At 44.5% G+C, this 18,830-nt stretch overlaps 1 protein-coding gene across 1 annotated transcript in view; it reads right to left on the bottom strand.

The window, feature by feature from the left end:
• The window catches only part of PLPP3 (phospholipid phosphatase 3), an 82,120-nt gene extending 66,375 nt beyond the window's left edge, over nucleotides 1–15,745 (bottom strand). Inside the window, exon 1 of the mRNA XM_032428150.1 lies at nucleotides 14,978–15,745. Within this exon, the coding sequence (XP_032284041.1) occupies nucleotides 14,978–15,116 (139 nt within the window). The 5' untranslated portion in view covers nucleotides 15,117–15,745. The remainder of the gene's footprint in view (nucleotides 1–14,977) is intronic.
• Nucleotides 15,746–18,830: the final 3,085 nt, after the last annotated feature.

The raw sequence follows: 18,830 nt of genomic DNA, 5'->3' as shown, positions 1-18,830 counted from the left end.
AAGGGTCAACAGAATGTGAAGCTGCCATCCCTCCCCAGAAAAAGTCGATCCATTTCTGTATGAAATCGGCAAAATATTCTCCTGCCCTGGCCTGTCCTTCTCTAATGCTCTACGGAAGCGGAGCTTCTCCCACGTATTTTCAATAAAAGTGGCTGCATGGCATGAGTGACCAGCTCCAAGCAGATTCCAGCAAAGCACTTCCCCCGGAATCTTAGTAAATGATCTCTGCTAGTGATTAACTAGTTGAATTATTAATACAGCGTGTCACCACCCACCAAAAGGAGTTGAGACAGGCATTGCTGACTAGGTTCAGAGAAAACTAAAATGAACTCCAACCTCCTCCTTCATAGGGTTGTTGTGAAATTCAAGTCAGTTAATAATGCCTGTAAAGTCCCTTGCATTACTGCCTGCCAGAGAAGGATTCGCGAAGTGCATGCCCTCCCCCTTTCAGCCTGAAGGTTGTCAGTCTAATCTCCGTCCTCCAGGAATTTTACAAACAGGCAAAACTAAAATGGGCAAAAGGCTTTAAATCCCAAATCACACTTGGAACACTTTACAAGGCCTGATAATTTCATTTCAAAACTTTCTGGCTGACTTGCTTGCTTCATAAGCTTATTATTGAAAATAGAAGTCAGTGCAAATTCCAACACCAGTCTTCACTGCTGGAGGAAAGAGCAAAGGTGTTGACTGGTTCTTATCCCAGGCACTCGACCACTTTTCCAGTTGCAGGATCCCCAGCAAGCCACTCGACCTCTCCAAAGGGCAACTGCTTCATCTGTAAAAATCAGCTCTAGCAGTATCTCCCCTTTGGCATTATACTATTTGGTGGCACTCAAAAGCATTCTTTTCCTAGCCTTTTTCCAGTTGGCATTTGGAGAACGACATCCTGGGCGTAGTGTGGTATTTGTGTTTTGTTAGCTTTCAGGGTTTAGGCAGCTAGAGATCTAGAATGAGAGAAATTGAGGCAAAAAAGGATATTTACATTCTAATTCTCAGATGCATACTTTATCATTGGATGGAACTATTCACTGAAAGAGATTATTAATTAATAATTACTGGATTTCACAGCTGAGGCCAGCAGAACTGCAAACATCCAATTTAAGGCAAAATCATAACTAAAGGTTCTTCAACCATCAATGGCCCTAGGAAAATTAAACCAAAAATCAAGATGGCTTATTTCCCTCCATGGGATTGAAAGCACCCAGTATTTTTAATGTTTTGACCCAAGAAGTATATTTTAATTTCCCAGCGAGCCCCTGGGAGTCATGCATTCACCCAATGCCTATGATGCAGATCTTCCAAAGCAATGATTTACTAGGATGAGTGGAGTCCATCATCCCTCCTGCCTAGGCATTGGAGTTACTCTCTCCAAAGAGATTTAAGCAAGAAGCCCACTAAACAAAAGACTCAGGTAAGGTGGTTAACACCCTTGGAAATATTTTTAAAAATCTCAGCCTGCTAGAAGTTTTTTCCTATAATCACAGTATGTGCAGTTGCTTCAAAAGACAACACTCCATATTTAATCAAAATGTCCATCAAGGCCAAGATGACAGCAAGACAAATGCAATGATGAGAACTAACGTATTTGGCCATTCTTCCCCAGAAACCTATGGAGGCCAAATTGACCAAAACAGCTACTTTGGGCAAGTGTCTAATGAAATCCACCGTGTGGCTGACAAGCATTTCTGCCACTTCCTGTTAGCGGTTGCAAACTCCACAACAATGTGGGTCATTTGTGGGGAAGAGGCTACTAGCAGAAGTTCTATTCACCACATTTAATGAAGGTGCTGCACCCACAGCCACTAACCAGAGAAGCTCACAATTTCTCAATGTGACTCAAAGGTTACAACAAACCACAAGGACAGCAGATCAAGCCCACGGTACAAAAAAGGTCACTAACAGAACAACCCATTACTGCTGCCTGATGTGAGTGACAAAGGCCTAGTTCAAGCCCCTCTTCCCATGACACGGTGTCTTCCTCTCCTCTAAATTCACAGAGCGGCGTATCTATTCTAGGATGTCCAACCTTTTCACCAAAGATACCTGCCACTTCCTTCTTGACCCTCTGTGACGTCAGGAAGATGTCTTCATTTACCAAGGAAAATGTATTTTAAATCACTTCTCTCCTTTTGTTAATCAAAGCATAGAAAGTGGTAAGCCCACCTCCTGATTAGTGGAAATAACCAGCAAGACCAGAGTGAGTGGACAGGTGTCCTTCCACATTCAAATCATAGCACAGAATGCCAGTGCTTGGACTAGTCGAGGCAGAGGCTGATGCTCTGAGTTAGTCTAGACTAGCTGCACACTGGTAAATGTGTTACAGTACGGGTTAGCTATTTTTGAAGTGCTGAAAATAGCATAAGATGCCCCATAATTGCCCTAATACACCTTTACAGGTCCAGAGAGCCCAGGGTGAGAATCCCAAGTCTAACTCAATTTGGACAAATCATCACGTGTCACCAATGTGAGAGCCAGCACGGAGGGGTGCAGACAAAGGGGGCTTCAGAAGCCCTGGAGAACAAAAGCAGTAGAGCCCAGTGGTGAAGGATGGCCCAAAGGGTCAGACGGCTTAGGTCTGACCCCAATATTGCAAAAGTCACTTGCCACAGAACCTCTCTGAGAAGTGATTTTTTAACTCTCTGAACCTTATTTCTATAAAACGGAGATAAGAGTAATAAGGACTCCACAGACTCAGTGGGGGGATTAAATGAGAGAATGAGTGCACCCTGCTCCAACCAGGGAGAGGCATAGAGTGGGTACTTGACAAATGTCAGCAATTGCCATTATTTTGGCAGGCCTGAGTCCCAGCCCAGCCCCACACACATTACCTGTGTGAACCTGGGCAAATCATTTACCCTCTCTGAGTTGCAAAACCAGGTGACTGACATCTACCTTATTCTGTTATTGGAAAGATGAAGCAAGACAGTGTCTAATGCTCCTGATAATAAAGGTGTCTTTTCCTCACCCTTTTGTCATATTGGTGGTTTCATTTTTTAAGCACTTACAGTTTAATTTTTAGAGTAACATCCAATGTGACGCTTCTACTAATCCCTAAAGATGTGTGTCTGGGTCTTAACAGTCTTTACAATCTCCAGCATCTAGCACGTGAGTCCAAAAGATACATGGTAATTCTGACTTCTGAGTTGATCATTATGTACACAGCCATACATCTAGCAGGGAAAAGAGTGAATGATCAACCTCATCAGAAACTACAGTTCTACTTCATGGTCTTAAAAAATACTGTAAAACAGATCCAAGGAACATGAAGGTCTTAACATTAGGATCTGTACTTTTAACTGTTTTTGAGAGACTCTGAAGAGCTGAGGCTTGTTTTCATTTTGCTGAGGCAGGAATCTGCTTGTGACATCCCCAGGTCTGTGGAAGTATGTTACTCAGCGGGTGAGCGGGTCTAGCTGACCACCCAGCATCTTTTTCTCAGTCAGCTTCATTGTTCTCTGCTCACTCATCTTAAACCCAGTGACAGTAGTGAACTGATTAAAAACTTTGCTTCTTTGTGGAAAATGGCTCAAAGAACAAAGTGACACTAGAGTGGTTTCATGAATATGTTAATTCCAAAGGTCTTTGGTAAAACTTTTGTGTTTTCTCTTTACATATTTTAATTAATCTTAGGCTATTTCTAAAATGGCGCAGCCACTATGCAGAACAGTTTGGCAGTTTCCTCAAGAAGTTAAACACAGAGTTACCACGTAATCTGGCAATTCCACTCCTAGGCATAGATACCCAAGAGAACTGAAAATATGTGCACTCATAAAAAACCTGTACATGGATGTTCATAGCAGCATTATTCATAATGGCCAGAAAGTGGAAAACACTAGATGTCTGTCAACTGATAAGTGTATAAAATAAATGTGGTATGCCCATACAAGGGAATATTATTTGGCAATAAAAGTCAATGAAGTACTAATACATGCTCAAAAAACATGCTGTACATAACGTGATACAGTATGGATGAACCTCACAAACATTATCTCGAGTGAAAGAAGCCATTCACAAGGACCACATATTATATGATTTCATTCACATGAAATGTGGAGAACAGGCAAATGTACAGACCCGAAGAGTTGATCAGTGGTTGCCATGGGATGGCGGGACCAGAGGGTAAATGGAGACTGACTGCTAACAGGTTCGAGTTTCTTTTTGCAGTGATGAAAATGTTCTAAAATTGATAATGGTGATGGATGCCCAACTCTGTAGAATATACCGAAAGCCTGTGAACTGTACATTTTATATATATAATATATATAGATATAATTTTTATATAATTCAGGTATTATATCTCAACAACACTGTTTTAAAAACACCATTACAACCCAAGAAAAACTGTTTCTCTAAACCAGGAGGATTTCCAATGGCCCATTTATTTTAAGATTTTAAGGGGCGTTTGAGGAACTAAGAAATTCCAGAGTGGGGGTAGAAAGAGAACTTATAGCCTCATCTGCCTAGTAAGGCTATGACCATGAAGCATTTCAGTAATCCTACAAGATGGATTTCATTAAGCCTTCTATAAACACTGCATTGAAAGTGTTTGTGAAGGGAATGGCAGCACCACCGTTCAGAGGCTCCCACCTAGGAGATCAGGAGCTACCTGTCATCCTTCTTACTCACCCTTCTCTTCTCTGTCTCCAGTGCTTATGGTCCAGCTCTGCCTCCCTGTTACTGGTCCCCCTCCTCTCTCTCCCATTTCCCTCTCCTCAAACCCTGCAGATCTCAAACACAACTCAGAGCAGATTAATCCTCTCTTCAAAACTATTCATGAATATGTTAATTCCAAATGTTGTCTATAAAACTTTTCATTTTTTTCCTTACATATTTTAACTAATGTCATGCTATTTCTAAAATATGGTGCAGCCGCTATGGAAAAACCGTTTGGCAGTTCCTCAAAAAGTGAAACACAAGAGTTACCATATGACCTAGCAAATCCACGCCTAGGTATATGCAGTGTTTGGTTTCTATATGACATTTTCCGTAATAAAAAGGAAAACGAAAACAAAAATAAAATTTCATTGGCTCGGCTGGTCCTCCAAAATAAAGTTCAAGTTCCTCGGCTGCCTGCCTTTTACAGCCCCCCTTCATAATCTGGCTCCAACTATATCTCTCCAGCCTCATCTCCAACATCCTCCTTCCGTCGCGCAATACGAACACACAATGCTGTACTACACTGCAGCCTCCCATACTCACCCTTCCCAGACTCATTCACGTGTGCCCTGCTCAGCACCTGTTGCCCCCTTTGCTGGATTACCCTCTCCCCTCTCTTGGCACATGAGCTAGGATTTCTCTTGTAGGACCCAGCGCCATGCCCTCAGGCAAAGTTCCCCACTCTTCACTCGGCTGCTAAAGCTTCTCCTCCACCACCCCACATCAGCAACTTAGTGTGTTTAATTCCCAAGTCTGTTTCCCACTCGCCAGCCTGAGAATTCGTAAATGTCAAGGAACCCTGCGGGCCCAGCACACAGTAGGTGCTCAAGAAACAACCACGGAAAACAGGATGGATACTTGAAAGATAGGTACAAACCTAGACTTAATTAAATAGGCTCTCCAGAAATTACACTGATTGATACCGCAAACTAATTTGGGGGCCAGATATAAAGAAACCATCAATGAGAACTGCTTCCTTCGCTTCATTATAATTATGTGTATTATGTGCTTTGGGGGTACATAAACAGGAACCAAAGCATACTGCTTATTATGACAAGGCGCTTATACTGATTTGCATTTCTCTGCGAAACTCTAGAGGCATATAATTTTGTTAATTTGTGACAAACCTCAAAAACACACTTACCACCAATATTCTGATTGCAATGTATACTTTCAAAGCACGCAGAAATCAACAAGTTCCTTTCAAAAGTTTCCAACTGGATCCTATGTGTGTTGTTTGGTTTGGTTTTAAATTGGGGAATTTCAATGCAGATTCTGATTTATATCTAAAAGGATGGTTCCACAAGGATGTTTGAGAACCTGACCTAGCTTTCTTTTGAATGTTGGCCCCACCAATTAATGCCTGACCTTGAGAAAATTATTTAATCTGAGACTCCGTTTCCTCCTTGGTCAAATGAGAATAGTTTCTACCTCAAGAGGCTTTTGAAAAGCAAAAACTTCGAAAACTTGGGTTTCTCTTTCTTCTCTCCTGTGATACATCATTTGCAAAAGCGGGCGCCTATTCAAGCTCAAATCAGTCAGCAGTGATCTTGGGTAATAAGCACTTTCTAGAACAAGCGCCAGTTGGAAGAACAGTGGTATCCCAAAACTGCCCCGTCCTTCAGATTTGCCTCATGTCTCTCTGGCCTCACTCGACTATTACCCGACGAATCGGGATTAAAAGTTAACCTGTTTGTCTTGTTCCCCGCCCCCCTTTTTTTTTTTAAGATTTATTTATTTTTTTGTCAGAGAGAGCAGGGAGCCCGATGCAGGGCTCGATCCCAGGACCCCGGGATCATGACCCGAGCCGAAGGCAAACGTTTAACTGACTGAGCCACCCAGGTGTCCCATCTTGTTCCTTTTTTTAAGGGACACAGGCAAGAGAAAGAAGACAGGACCTTCTCCGGCTGGAGAACCGGACCTCCCGGACAATACCAATCTCAAACTGATAGTAAACACCAACAGAAAAGCAAAATGGTATAAAGGCAAGACATGGGTTGTAGGCCCTGATCTTTCAGCATCACCGGACCACTGCAGCCTCTCATACTCACCCTTCCCAGACTCGTTCACGTGCACCCCGACTCCCACCTCCTGCCCTGGCCTGCCCCAAGAGGCCTGTGTTTCTGAAATAAAAAATGACCTTGATGTTGTTGATAATGACAACTCTAAGAGCTACTGTCAAATTTTGAAGATTCCATGAACCTAGGCAGTAAAGAACTGTTCCAACAGCATTTTCGTTATTTACGCTGTCCACAGCAACACACTCTGAGCTGTTTTGCAATTATTTATCTATACCTAGCTTCTCACTGCCCAATGAGATCCTCAAGACTCATATTTGTGTCAGGGCGCCTGGGTGGCTCAGTGGGTTCAGTGTCCAACTCTTGATTTCGACTCATGTCGCGATCTCAGGGTCATGAGGTCAAGCCCCGCACTTGGTGCGAAGTCCGCTTGAGATTCTCTCTCTCCCTCTCCCTCTGCCACTCCCCACCCCCATGCTTATGCACTTGCTTGCTCTCTCTCAAATAAATAAATCTTTTTAAAAAAAAGACTCCTATTTGTGTCCTAGATTGGGCCCTGTAAAACATCGTACACATTCCAACTCAATAAAATTGAAATTAATAAAAAGGAAGGAACTAGAAAAGCGCAAGTCTTCGCTGCATTAACTACATTGAAAAGTGGGCAGCAAGACAGATTAAAGGTGACAAGAGCCCTGGAAAACCGAATGACTACTGACCAGCTGGGGCCCGTGGGCAAGTCACTGAACCTCCCTGAGCTATGAAAGGAGTCTGGAACCGATACCACATGGCTGGCCTGAATAATCAATATGATAACAAACACAGCTACTCCCTCCCTTTCTCCAGAAATGTGGACAGGGCCCTAGATGACGAGCATTTTCGTCACTTTCAATCCTGACTGTTCTCTTCAGTTAGATTTTTCCCGGGGCTGTCAAAAGACACAGAGAAGAGTTGACCCGAAGACAGACCATTTGTCCCAATTCCCTCCCAGCTCTCCTAAGGTGCGTCTGTCCTTCTCTTAAGATGATATGGCCATGTCCCTTCCAAAGGGGAAGAAGAAAGCAACCACCGAAGACTACCGAGGTCCCTGCATTGTGACTTTCCCAGATGGGGTCATCTCTCCTCCACTACTTTTCTTCAGCTAACCAAAAACATTTGTGTTCCCTCTGCCTGGTTTTTGCTTAGGATTCTCTTCACAATTTTCCCCCCTTAATATATTTCAGGAAACTTTGCTGCCAAATAAATGAGCAGATTTCACAGCACCACTGAGGAGTAAGAACACTGGGAAGGAAGGGAAAATACTACAATTACTATGAGTAATAATAGCAACATGAGACTGATAATCATGATAAAGTGCTTTTCTAACTTCCTAAAGTGCTTTCAGAGTCACGACTTCATCAGAGCTTCACCGTATCAGGGTGTCACTGGGTCTCTTGCTTCTTTTCCAGATGAGGACACCTTTCCACCTGGAAAGGTGAAATACTTTTTGCCCAAGTCGCACCCAGATTGGAGGGAATCCAAAGCTGGTATTGTTTCCACAATACTTTGCCAAGCTAACTTTGATCTTTTTAAGGGCTCTATTCCGAATCTCGTTTATTCATTTCACTTTTCACTCAGACACAAACTTCAGTATCTCAAAAGAAAATATTTACAGAGTTAACACCTCATTTTTCCAAAGTGGTCACTAGCCGGCAACTTCCACTACACAGAGCTCAGTTTAGGACCCAGAAACAAGTAAAAATCCCAGCCTCTCAACAATTAGGAGACACCACCAAGTCCCTACACTAAAAAAATCACCGGAGACCTTCAGGCCTGCACCCAGAGGTAATTTTTCCTTTTGAACGAATTTTAACAAGTTTCATTATCTTTGCTGTAAAGATAGGTGTGCTGGCCACAAATGAAAAAAACCTAACAATGTGAAAAGTGCCAGAACATTCAGTCCAGGGACAAAAAGCCCCGGACGTAGCCAATTGCCCTAAGACACCAGCTGTTAAACAACACAGTGATTCTCTGATTGGCCTGATGAGAATCACCAGAAGCTTTTAAAAAATACAGACTCCCAGGCCTTGGTCCAAAGCCTGCTGAATTTGAATCTTCTGAGAAGGAGCCTGAGAATCTCTATTTCGCACCAGATGGGTTTCCTTATTAGGTGAGTCTGTGAGATGTTGATGTCGTAGACATCCCCCAAATGAGTGATTACTCCTCCAATAATATATACTGGTTGAACTTACCCACTCGGTAGGGCGTCTCCATAAATATAACTGCCTACACAGGGAAGAAGTCCTTGACTATGACTACGGTCTCATTAGCAACATGCTTTGACCAACCGGGCTTGCCAGCCCAGACAACTGCACAGGAAGGGGAAAGAAAGAATCCAAAACTGACAGGAAATCAAAAAGGGCTCAAAGTGGAAAAGGCCACCAACTCCGGCCTTAACAGTCTCCCACAAAGACAGCTATACCCCCATGGTGTATCTCGTAAGTATGCAAGAAAGCTAGGGAAAAAAACCCAAAAAACCAAAAAGCAAAAACAAAAGACCCTAACCGTTCAGGATAATGAGGAAATAGAGGTTTTCAACCATTCTGGAAAAGGCAGTGTGGCTTACCTACAAAATGGAGGTTCCCTTCTTTATTTCAACCCATGCAAGATGCTTGGCTGGACAGTTGGCCAGTTGATTAATGAAAATCTGTTTCTATATTCTGTGGTTCACATGGTAGATTAAGTTATCAAAACCTATTGAGTTATTAAAAACACATACTTAGTGAATATAATAAGAATAACAAAAAAAAAAAAGGGAAAGTTACCTGTTGTGCTTGTGATTACAGCTGACCCTTGAACACAGATGTGAACCACACGGGTCCACTTACACACAGATTTTTTTCAATACAGGACAGTACTGTAAACACATTCTCTCTTCCTTATGATTTTCCTAAGAACATTTTCTTTTCTCTAGCTCACTTTATTGTAAGGACACAGCTTATAATACATATAACACACAAAATATGTGATAATTGGATGTTTATGTTAATGGGAAGATTTCCGGTCAACTGGAGGCTGTTAGGTTTTTGGGAAGTCAAGTCATATGCATTGTTCAAGGGTCAACTGTCCTATAAATTTCAGGAGGCAGGTTAAAGGACACATCTGGCCAAGGAAAAATCTAGCTGGTTTCTCAGTGTATTGGGTTAACTTTAGTAACAAGTGCCTCCTTTCCCTCCAGAATGGACACCAATATAAGCTAATTGTCAGCATTAAGTCTTTGGTTAAAAAATGTTAACAATTCAATCGATGATGAATACTCTAACAGAAGGAATGACGGAATGACTGGGTTTCTACATCACAGTATGTATCTACCAGTACAGAATCCTAAAATTGTTAGTGCTAGAAGAGGTCTGAGAAGATGATCTAGGCCCTTCCCTCCATTTGCAATAATGAAGAAACTCAGGCCCGGAAAAGTCAAGTGCATTTCTCCGAAATTACATAGCATTGAAGCAGCAGTCCAAGGCCAGAACTCCTATTTCTAGGCTCATCGCTGAGGTAATGTACAATGAAGACCTAAGCAAAATGCATGCATGAGGGAGACATTCAACAAATGGGTCATTCCTCTCAGAGAGAAATCGGTCACAGAACGCTGCATGGCAGCTTTATGCGTTAGATGTGATCCTGCCCGTTTTACCAATGGAAAAAAAAAACAAACCCTGAGATCCACAGAACACCAACTTGTCCACACCACACAACTGGATGGTGGCGTTGGCCAGCCTGGAACCTGAAGCTTCTAGGTCTAAGTCTCTTGTTCCCTTCGCTATACCACACTGCCTCTCTTCTAGGATGAAAAGTGAGTAATTTAATAATAACACAAGATGATGTTACGTAGCCCATATATGGAACCAGTTCTAGGAATTTCATCTCAACTGTTTAACTGAAAATCAAAAAAGGCCAAGAACATTCTGGAACCGCTAAATTACACAGCATGGTTGCTGAGCATCCAAATTCTAAATTTTTACCTGTTTGAGCTTCTTTCCCTTTGCTTCATGATGCTCCACCCTTTGACTGCATTTCCTGGTGGGGACTGGCACAGGAGTCCGGCCTTTCAGACTAAACCTGACCAAGCACCTGCTTCTTCAAACGCCTCCCACCCCTCCTGGTATCAGTTCAGCTCACCTACCTTCTGGTATCAAAAGTCAAATGAGGAACAGTTTTTGTTTGAACAAAAGAACCTTCTCTAAAGAGGGCTCAGGGTACACTGTGAAGATCAGTTGGCTCAAGAGTTCTGCTCAGTTTTAGAGGCTGCCTTCTCAGCTTAAGTTTCGAGTCAAAATGAATGGCAATCATCTGTCGTCAACTTACTGGGCAAATATGACGTTCCCCTATTTGAAGTGCAGCTTTATGATCTTCACTGTAATATTACTGAGTATTTATTTCATGATCTCATCTACCTATGATTCTGAGACATGTATGAAGACAACCACAAAGCCTTCGTCCAGGGCTCCAGGTTACAAATCTGCATTTGCCCTTGCGTTTGCCCAAGTCTTGAGAGATTAAAAAAAAACCTGTCACATTCAAGATTTCTTTACAGCAACATAATTAAGTGGCCATTTTGCTCACCGTTTTGCAGATGAACTAACTGAACTCAAAGGATGAAGGGCCTTGAGCAAAGTCCACGCAGAAAAAGCCGGACCTGTCTAAAACTGCCTAGCCCTCCAAGTGCATGCAGGGTTGGAAGGAGGCACTCAGTAAATAGGTGGGATGAGGGACAGGAGAGAGGGAAAGCGGGGGCACAGACACTCAGCATGGATTTACCAAATCTCTGCATTTTGCTCCAGCCACGTACTGCTGGTGTTCTTTCTGTGGAACCACGGTCTCATGGGGTCAAAAGGTGCCCTCAAAAATCTGTGAACTACTTAGTCTCGGAACCAGCTCCAAATCCAAACAATGCCGTGGAGCAACAAGACAGTATCACTGACCAGAAGAGTTCAACCACCTCTCTCTACTTGCTTTGGTGCAAATGGGTAACTTGGAAATGTGGAGAGCCAGGGCTTTCTGCAAACAGCTTCAGGTTTTTCTGATAAGAACCTTGAGTCTGAAAGGGAGATGGACTCCAGTCATGCTCACTGAAAATTAGGCATCGACCCAAATCGACTTCAGGGTTCATCTCAGAACTTCCACATGGTTTTCTCACCTATGAAATGGAGATAATCTCTTCATGAAGGTTACAGCGAAGAGTACACACATTTATATTGAGAAGAGGCTAACAAAGCTTAGAAAGAAAGATGCTCCTCCCTTCTTGCCTGGGAATGGCCTCCACCGCTCTCCTGTCACCTGGTACACCAGAACCAATGCTCGGACCTGTCACCTGGTACACCAGAACCAATGCTCGGAAAACAGGAGGCGGGACATATTATGTAACTGAAAGGAAAACAAAATCAATTTCAGAAAGACTAGAGCACAAAGATTCTTAACTGTATTTATAAAAGCAATCAGTTGGCAAAGACAGCTGTTCAATGGGAGGTAAACTCCCTTCAGGGTTCTCGGACACCAGATTCTTTTGGCCTTCAAACAAGAGGGGACTTTTGTTTTTTGCTAAGAATTTCACATTCCAAGAAGGTATGTGAAACAAGCTCAACTGCTCACATATTTCCACTCACATAACACTTATGTAGCACATCAGCTTTTATTTTTTCCAGATAAAAGGAGATTAAGCTTGGTATATATTCCTGTGAGAGAATAAACAGAAAACTATGTTTCTCTTTTTTACTATATTAGTGCCCTGTAATCCAGACCATATGATCCATAAACTATATAAAAATTAAACCATACTGACAATCTTAGGCAAAAAGTGAACCAAGAAGAAATAATTTTTTTTAGGGCTGTTGTGTAGGGGATATTAAAATCACATGTTGTGTTATTAATTTTCTTTTGGAAGCCAAACAGAGTTCTCCTGCATAAATTTCTCAAGTATTTACCTTACAGTTTTTCCTATTAAAGGCAGGTGAGGCATTAAATTAGGGATGTTGTATTTTGGTCTATGCATAGGGGAGACATGGATAAGTCACTTTGAAAATGACTTTGTTGGCATGTTTGTTTTTTCTTTTTTTAATAGCAAGGCAAATACTCCTTAAATAGATAGCTATGTGCCTCAGAATAAAATGCAGGCTCCAGTTATCACCTTTTTGAGGTAAACAAAATCATTTACTCAAACAGAGCAACAGTGAGTAAACATAATCAATAGCTAGGTAGAGAATATTAGCTTTCGGGGGACACAGGGAGAGTTGGGGCAGATGAAGTGAAATGTGCAAACATCCACCTTACTTGCACTGTCAATGCACAACACTGTCCCTGGCTAAACTGCAGCTGATAGGTGTGTCTTCCTGCAAATTCCTTCACACTTCTTTCCCCTTTAATAAGAATGCACCATCTATCAGGACTGCCTTCTGAAATCAGAAGACTGGAAGAGGGGACGAGAACAATGAAACTCTACAAAGGCTGTCAGGCATGTTTCTAGCTTTGCTTTTCTAATCACAAAGTAGGAGGTAGGAGGGTACTCAGCACAGGCCGTCTGGGAAGAGTTTACCTTACCACCAAAACACACCAGTAAACACTGGGAAGCCCCAGACAAGTTTACAGCAAACAGTTTCAATGTGTTTAGTGTTCTCCTTGTACTCCCCCAGGACCAGGGAGGGCCTTTTAAAAATTCAATAGCTTGGCAGCGGACTTTAAATACTAATCTTCCCACTGTGCAGGATAATAAGCCCGCGCAGCCCACAGGAAGGCAGGCCCCCCAGTGACAATTCCTTTACACAGCATCTTAACGTCCAATTTCTATGAAGAGGTGGGAAGGGAATTTGCCACCTGAACTAGTCACCTCTCTTGCCTTCCACAGAGCACAATTCTACCCACAGCTGTCTCCCGGTACCCAAAGGGGACAATTCTTATGTTTTAATAATTCTAAGTGTCGCATCTTCCTTTGACTCCCAAACGTACTACGGACAGTCAAGCCAAGCGCAGACCGACCTCAGTGAGGACCTTGCTGCAGAAAAGACTCATGAAACACGAGAGAAGTGTAACTCCAGCCCACTAAGTCTCTGGTTTGCACAGTCTGCACGGACAAATCCATTTCAAAGGGGACTTACGTCTCCGTGCAGGAGTTCTATTTTAAGGGAACTGAATTGGGAACACAGATGTTTCTTCAGTTAGCAGAGTTGGCAGAACAGCTCCTGGACCAAATCCGAGTTCTTAATGCAGGAAGGGGCCTTAGGAGAGCATCTAATTCAACCCACTCACTCAACTGATGAGGAAACCGAGGCCCAGGAGGCAAGGAGGTGGCACGCCCAGCAAGTGGCAGAGTAGCAGTGTTCTGATGACAAGTCCTGTGCGCTTTCCATTACACCACGAATCGCTTTAAAAAAAAATATTCTACTCTGACTTCAACCCTGGAACTCCTGTAGATTCATGTCAATAGCTTTCTCCCCGCCCCCGCCAAGTTCATAAATCCTCCTCACTCCCCGCTCAATTTTTTTTTAGCGCCCACAGCTCTTCGGGCTGGGGCATCCAACTAGTGTGGAAAACAGAAACGGACCATCGCCTTAACTTTCTGAGACCGCAGTTAATCGTGGTCCCCAAACACGATCCTGATCTTGGATTGCTTTCCCGGTGCCTCAGTTTCCTACTCGGTGAAATGGGGCTCCTCACCCAACCCGCACGGAGTCGGGGCGAGGGCTGGTTGAAACTAAGTCGGTGACACCTCCTACCGCCGGCACACAGTAGGCGCCTAACAAGTGGTAGCTGAATGGGTGCCCGCATCAAGCCCGCGGGGCGCAGCTTCCAGCCCTCCCCCCCCCCCCCCCGGGGCGGGGGAACGTGCGGTGTGTGGTGGGGGGAGCCGGGGAAAGGCCAGCTCGAGTCCGGCCGGGCCGAGGCGGCGGGAGCGGAAGGGTTGGGTGTTTACACACAGCCAGCGAGGAGGCTGCGCGGCTGCAGGCAGGGGCCCCGCGCCCCAAGAGATCCATCTTACTCGGATCGGGGGCACCAAGCTCCGCGCGGGCTCGGGGTCACGGTTCCGCCCACCGCCCTGCGCTACGAGGCCGAACCCACACCTTCCGCGGGAGCCTGCCTGCGCCTGCGGCCGGAGGCGGCTTCTAAGGGGCCGGGCTCCAGTGGCCCGGGAGAGCCTGAGCGCGCCCCACGCCCGCTTCCAGGCCGGGAAGTCGGCGGCCCGGGGAAGGGCGGGCGCGGGGGCTCGGGGCGGCGCGAGGGCTCCGGGACAGGGCTGGCGGGGGGTGGGGGGGCGCGGGGCGGGGGGCCAGGCTCACCCATGAAGAGGCAGAAGAGGTCGAGGCAGATGAGCAGCACCCGCTTACTGCCGCCCTTCCTCGGGTTGTTGTTGAGCGCCGGGCTGCCGCCGTTCTTGCTCTCCGGAGCGATCGCCTTGTCGTACTTGTAGTTTTGCATGGCGCTGGCTGCGGCGCGAGCCTCCGGCCCCGCGAAGACGCCCAGCGGCGGCAGCCACACACCCGCGCGCCCGGCCCGCCTCCCGGCCGCGGCTGCTCGGGGACGCGGAGGGTCGGGCCCCGGCTCGCTGCGCGGCGGCGGCGACGGTGCAGCCCGCCGCGCGCTTCCCACTGCAGCCCGGGCTGTTTTCTGCTCCCCGCTGCTCCTCTGCGCTCCTCTCTCAGCCCCAAACCGTCCGCAGGTCCGGGGGGAGGAGAGCCGGCTGCCGAGCAGACCCTGCTGCAGAGCTGTGCTGCTCGGGGCGCGCTGGGCTGGCGCGTGTCCGGCTGCGCGAGCGGGGGAGTGGGCAGCGCGGGCGCCCGGCCACCTTCCTCGGCTGCTGCGTACTTAATGAATGGGAGCCGCTCCGAGCCCCGCAGCTCCGGAGCGCCTGCCCCAACTCCAACTTTTCCTCCTCCTCTTCCTCCTCCTCCTGCTGCCGCCGCGGCTGCTGTTGTGGTCGCCTGGGTTTGTTTCTGCACTTTTATCGCACGAGGTCCTTTTAAAAAAGAGAGAGAGAGACAGAGGGAAAGAGAGGGACCTCCTTACTTGGCTCTGAAGAGATCCCGAAAGCACAGCCCCTTCCTTAAGCTGCCTAAGACGTAGGATAATTAAGGCCACATTTTCCCCCACCCCCTTCAAAAAAAAAAAAAAAAATCCTAAAAGGAAAAGTTACTCTCAAACCAGAGAATCCGGGAGCCCCTAGCGTTCAGAAACACCAAGTTGTCACAAAAAGAAAACTATATAAATAAAAAGAAACATTTTCTTCCTGGCCTTGGGTCGGGCAAAAGTTGAGGCTGTAGAGCGAACATGCATTGCATTTCTCCTCCTTTATAGATTTGGGGCTTTCAAGTATTTGTTTCGCTTTGAATCGTATTATCCTGAAAATACTCAGGGAAAAACGCTCAGCACCCGATACTGGGCTGGAGTCTGAGAATTTGAACTAGAGACACGACTCTGGAGCCAGACCTTGTAGATTTGAATTCTGGCTGTGGCTCTGTGCCTCAGTTTCCCTATATGTAAATGGAGATATTAACTGTTTCTCCCAAATACAGTAATTGTGAAGACTGAATTAGTTAATACATGTAAGCATCTAGAACAGTTCCAGGTACATACAAGTGCTATGTAAGGGTTAGCCGTGACCTTTATACCTGTTTCTGAGGTGAAGGCGTCCCAAGCCCTCAACCCTCTCTGCTGGTTCAGCTGGCCTCAAGCCTGCCCATACCACTATTTTGGGGGTTGAGGGGAGCCCAGGACAGCAGGAGTGCTCTCTGGAGGTATCATCTTTAGCTTGAGTTCTGGGGCAATCTAATGCTTTGCTTTAGAAGCTGTAATATTATTTCACATTATTTTATGTGAGTTCGTCTTTCTTCCAGACAGAATGCTATATAAACATTCCCAGGGCATGGGTCTTTCCCTGTATCTTCCATATACCTAGCAGAGCACTGGGCACCCAATGGACGATAAATGGATATTTATTCCAGGTGTCTCTTTTTGTGCATCCAGAAAGAGAAATAGTTGTAGCTTTTTGATACATTTACACTGACTTGTGATGGGGTTCGGTAACCACTATATCCAGCCGCGATCAACCACTTGTCCTTTCTGGAACACTCCTTTAACACTTCACATCCCTGCCCTCCTACTCCCTCTGCTTATGATGCACCTCTATCCCTTCTCTAGCTAGCAAAATGCTTCTCTTGCTCTAGAGTCCCCTGAAATGTCGTCTTCTCTCTGAGCCCTTTCTTGACCCTCAGACAGAATTAACTTTACCTTCAACACTTTGTTTATAACACTCTTGTGGCACTTATCACAGTCTGATTTGGCGTTATAGTTAGTAAGACCAGTCAGCTCTGTGGATTATCAGCTCCACAGCATCTCCCCAGTACCCAGCACAGGGTTTGCTGTCTGTTGAATTAAGTTCAGGTCCAGACTGGACAACAGATGGGGCTGGCAAAGAAAGGCAAAATCTCTGTCTTCTGGAATCTCCAAGACAGTTCTGGAGGTGGGGCATCAGATGCCTGTCAAACACCGCACTCAATTCAAATAGCGTCAGGTAAAACTAAGCCAGGATAACTAAGAGAACAAATTCCTTAGATAGCTTTTTAGTGACAAACACCTCTTGAAATGTTAAAATGGCAGAAACAATACAATGTGATTATTGACATTTTGAAGGGAATTCAGGGATTCCAGTGTCTTTCCCTTGCCCACCCAACCCTCTTTATAATTATAATCATCCTTGAAGTTCTAAGTCACCAAACCCTATCTTCGGAATTCTAAGCAAAGCTAAAAGCAAATGCAAGCCTTCTTGAAACTGCGGACACCTCTCATCTTCCCCCCTCCTTGGGCACCTGTGCCACTCAGGTGGCTGCTTATATTCCATGATATACTACTCTGTTCTATCATTAGAATTTTAGCATTTCCTCCCTTTACATTTCCTGTCTGCTTTTCCTTATCTGTGAAATGACTTTTATTAATTTAAGAATAAACATTTTTAAAAGCCAGGCTTTTACCCTAGCTAAATGGTATTACAACTCCTCAATCTAGTTGGTCCCTAAAGCCATTGGGTAAGACTGTTAACTTTGGCTGGCACTAGATTGAATGCTAGGAACCTAATATTCAGGTCCTCCGGATTGAACTCAGCCACTTAATAAGAAGGCTAAAGTCTGGTGTTCCAGGAGCAGATAAGGGGGAAAATTAATGGATGTTTAAATAAGTTTTATATTTCCATTCACAGGGCTCTGTGGGCTATTGTTTTTTCAGAACAAAAAGATCATGTTAATTGATGCATGTAGTTGTAGGCAAACAAGTATTATATTTGGATTATTCTTCAAGGGAACAGAATACTACAGATACTCATTAAAATTGACTTGAACAAGTCATAAGCACAGTGTCGATATCATTCTTCAGATAATAGGAAGTTAAACCATCTAACCAGATACGTAAACTGGAAGGCCTCTTTGCTTTAACCCTAAAATGGAACAATCTAAGTTAAATGCAATGGAACAGACTTCCATCATTTAGAATAGTGCCATTTCAAAGTAATTAAGTAATTAAAATTCCTGGTACACATAGTTGACAAAATTCACACCTGAAAATGGCATCCAGTTCACTAAACTAGTCTGTAGAAAAACTGTAACATCAGCGGGGATAAATGCCCTTCTAAGATTAACTTATTATGTGTGGTAACAACAGTGCATCGTTTTTAAACAACTGATGCCTCCCAAGAGATTTAAATGGCTTTCATTTCTCAGATCTCTTGTTACCTCATAATTTTATTTCTCTTCCTCTTTAACCCCTAACATTTAATAATTAATCATTTTTTTATTTTTTGAAAAGGCCTGAATTGGCTCTGGAAATATTTAGGGGAAAGATAACTGAGTGCCTTTCTGGGAGAGTGTATAGTCCAAAGGTCAAAGCAAACCATTGAAATTCACATAAAAAGACAGATAAGTTTTGACTCTGAAGTACCCATTTATCCAGTTACCTTAAAACCCATTCGCTCCACCTCTGGTTATACTAAACAAAAATTGCTAGCTTGCTTTTTTAAGTGCTGGCTGCAGCATCAGGAGTGCTGCATAGGAGTGAAGAGAAGCCTCCACAGTGACGCACCTAAGAAAAGACAGGAAGGAGCAGGGAATTTGAGGTCTGAGCATCTTGGATCATGCTGTTTGACCC

Source organism: Phoca vitulina, unplaced genomic scaffold, assembly GCF_004348235.1.
Source record: "Phoca vitulina isolate PV1807 unplaced genomic scaffold, GSC_HSeal_1.0 scaffold2, whole genome shotgun sequence".
Classification (NCBI taxonomy): Eukaryota; Metazoa; Chordata; class Mammalia; order Carnivora; family Phocidae; genus Phoca; species Phoca vitulina.
The sequence above is the reverse complement of the archived record's forward strand: the minus strand, read 5'-3'. Positions and strand labels throughout refer to the sequence as shown.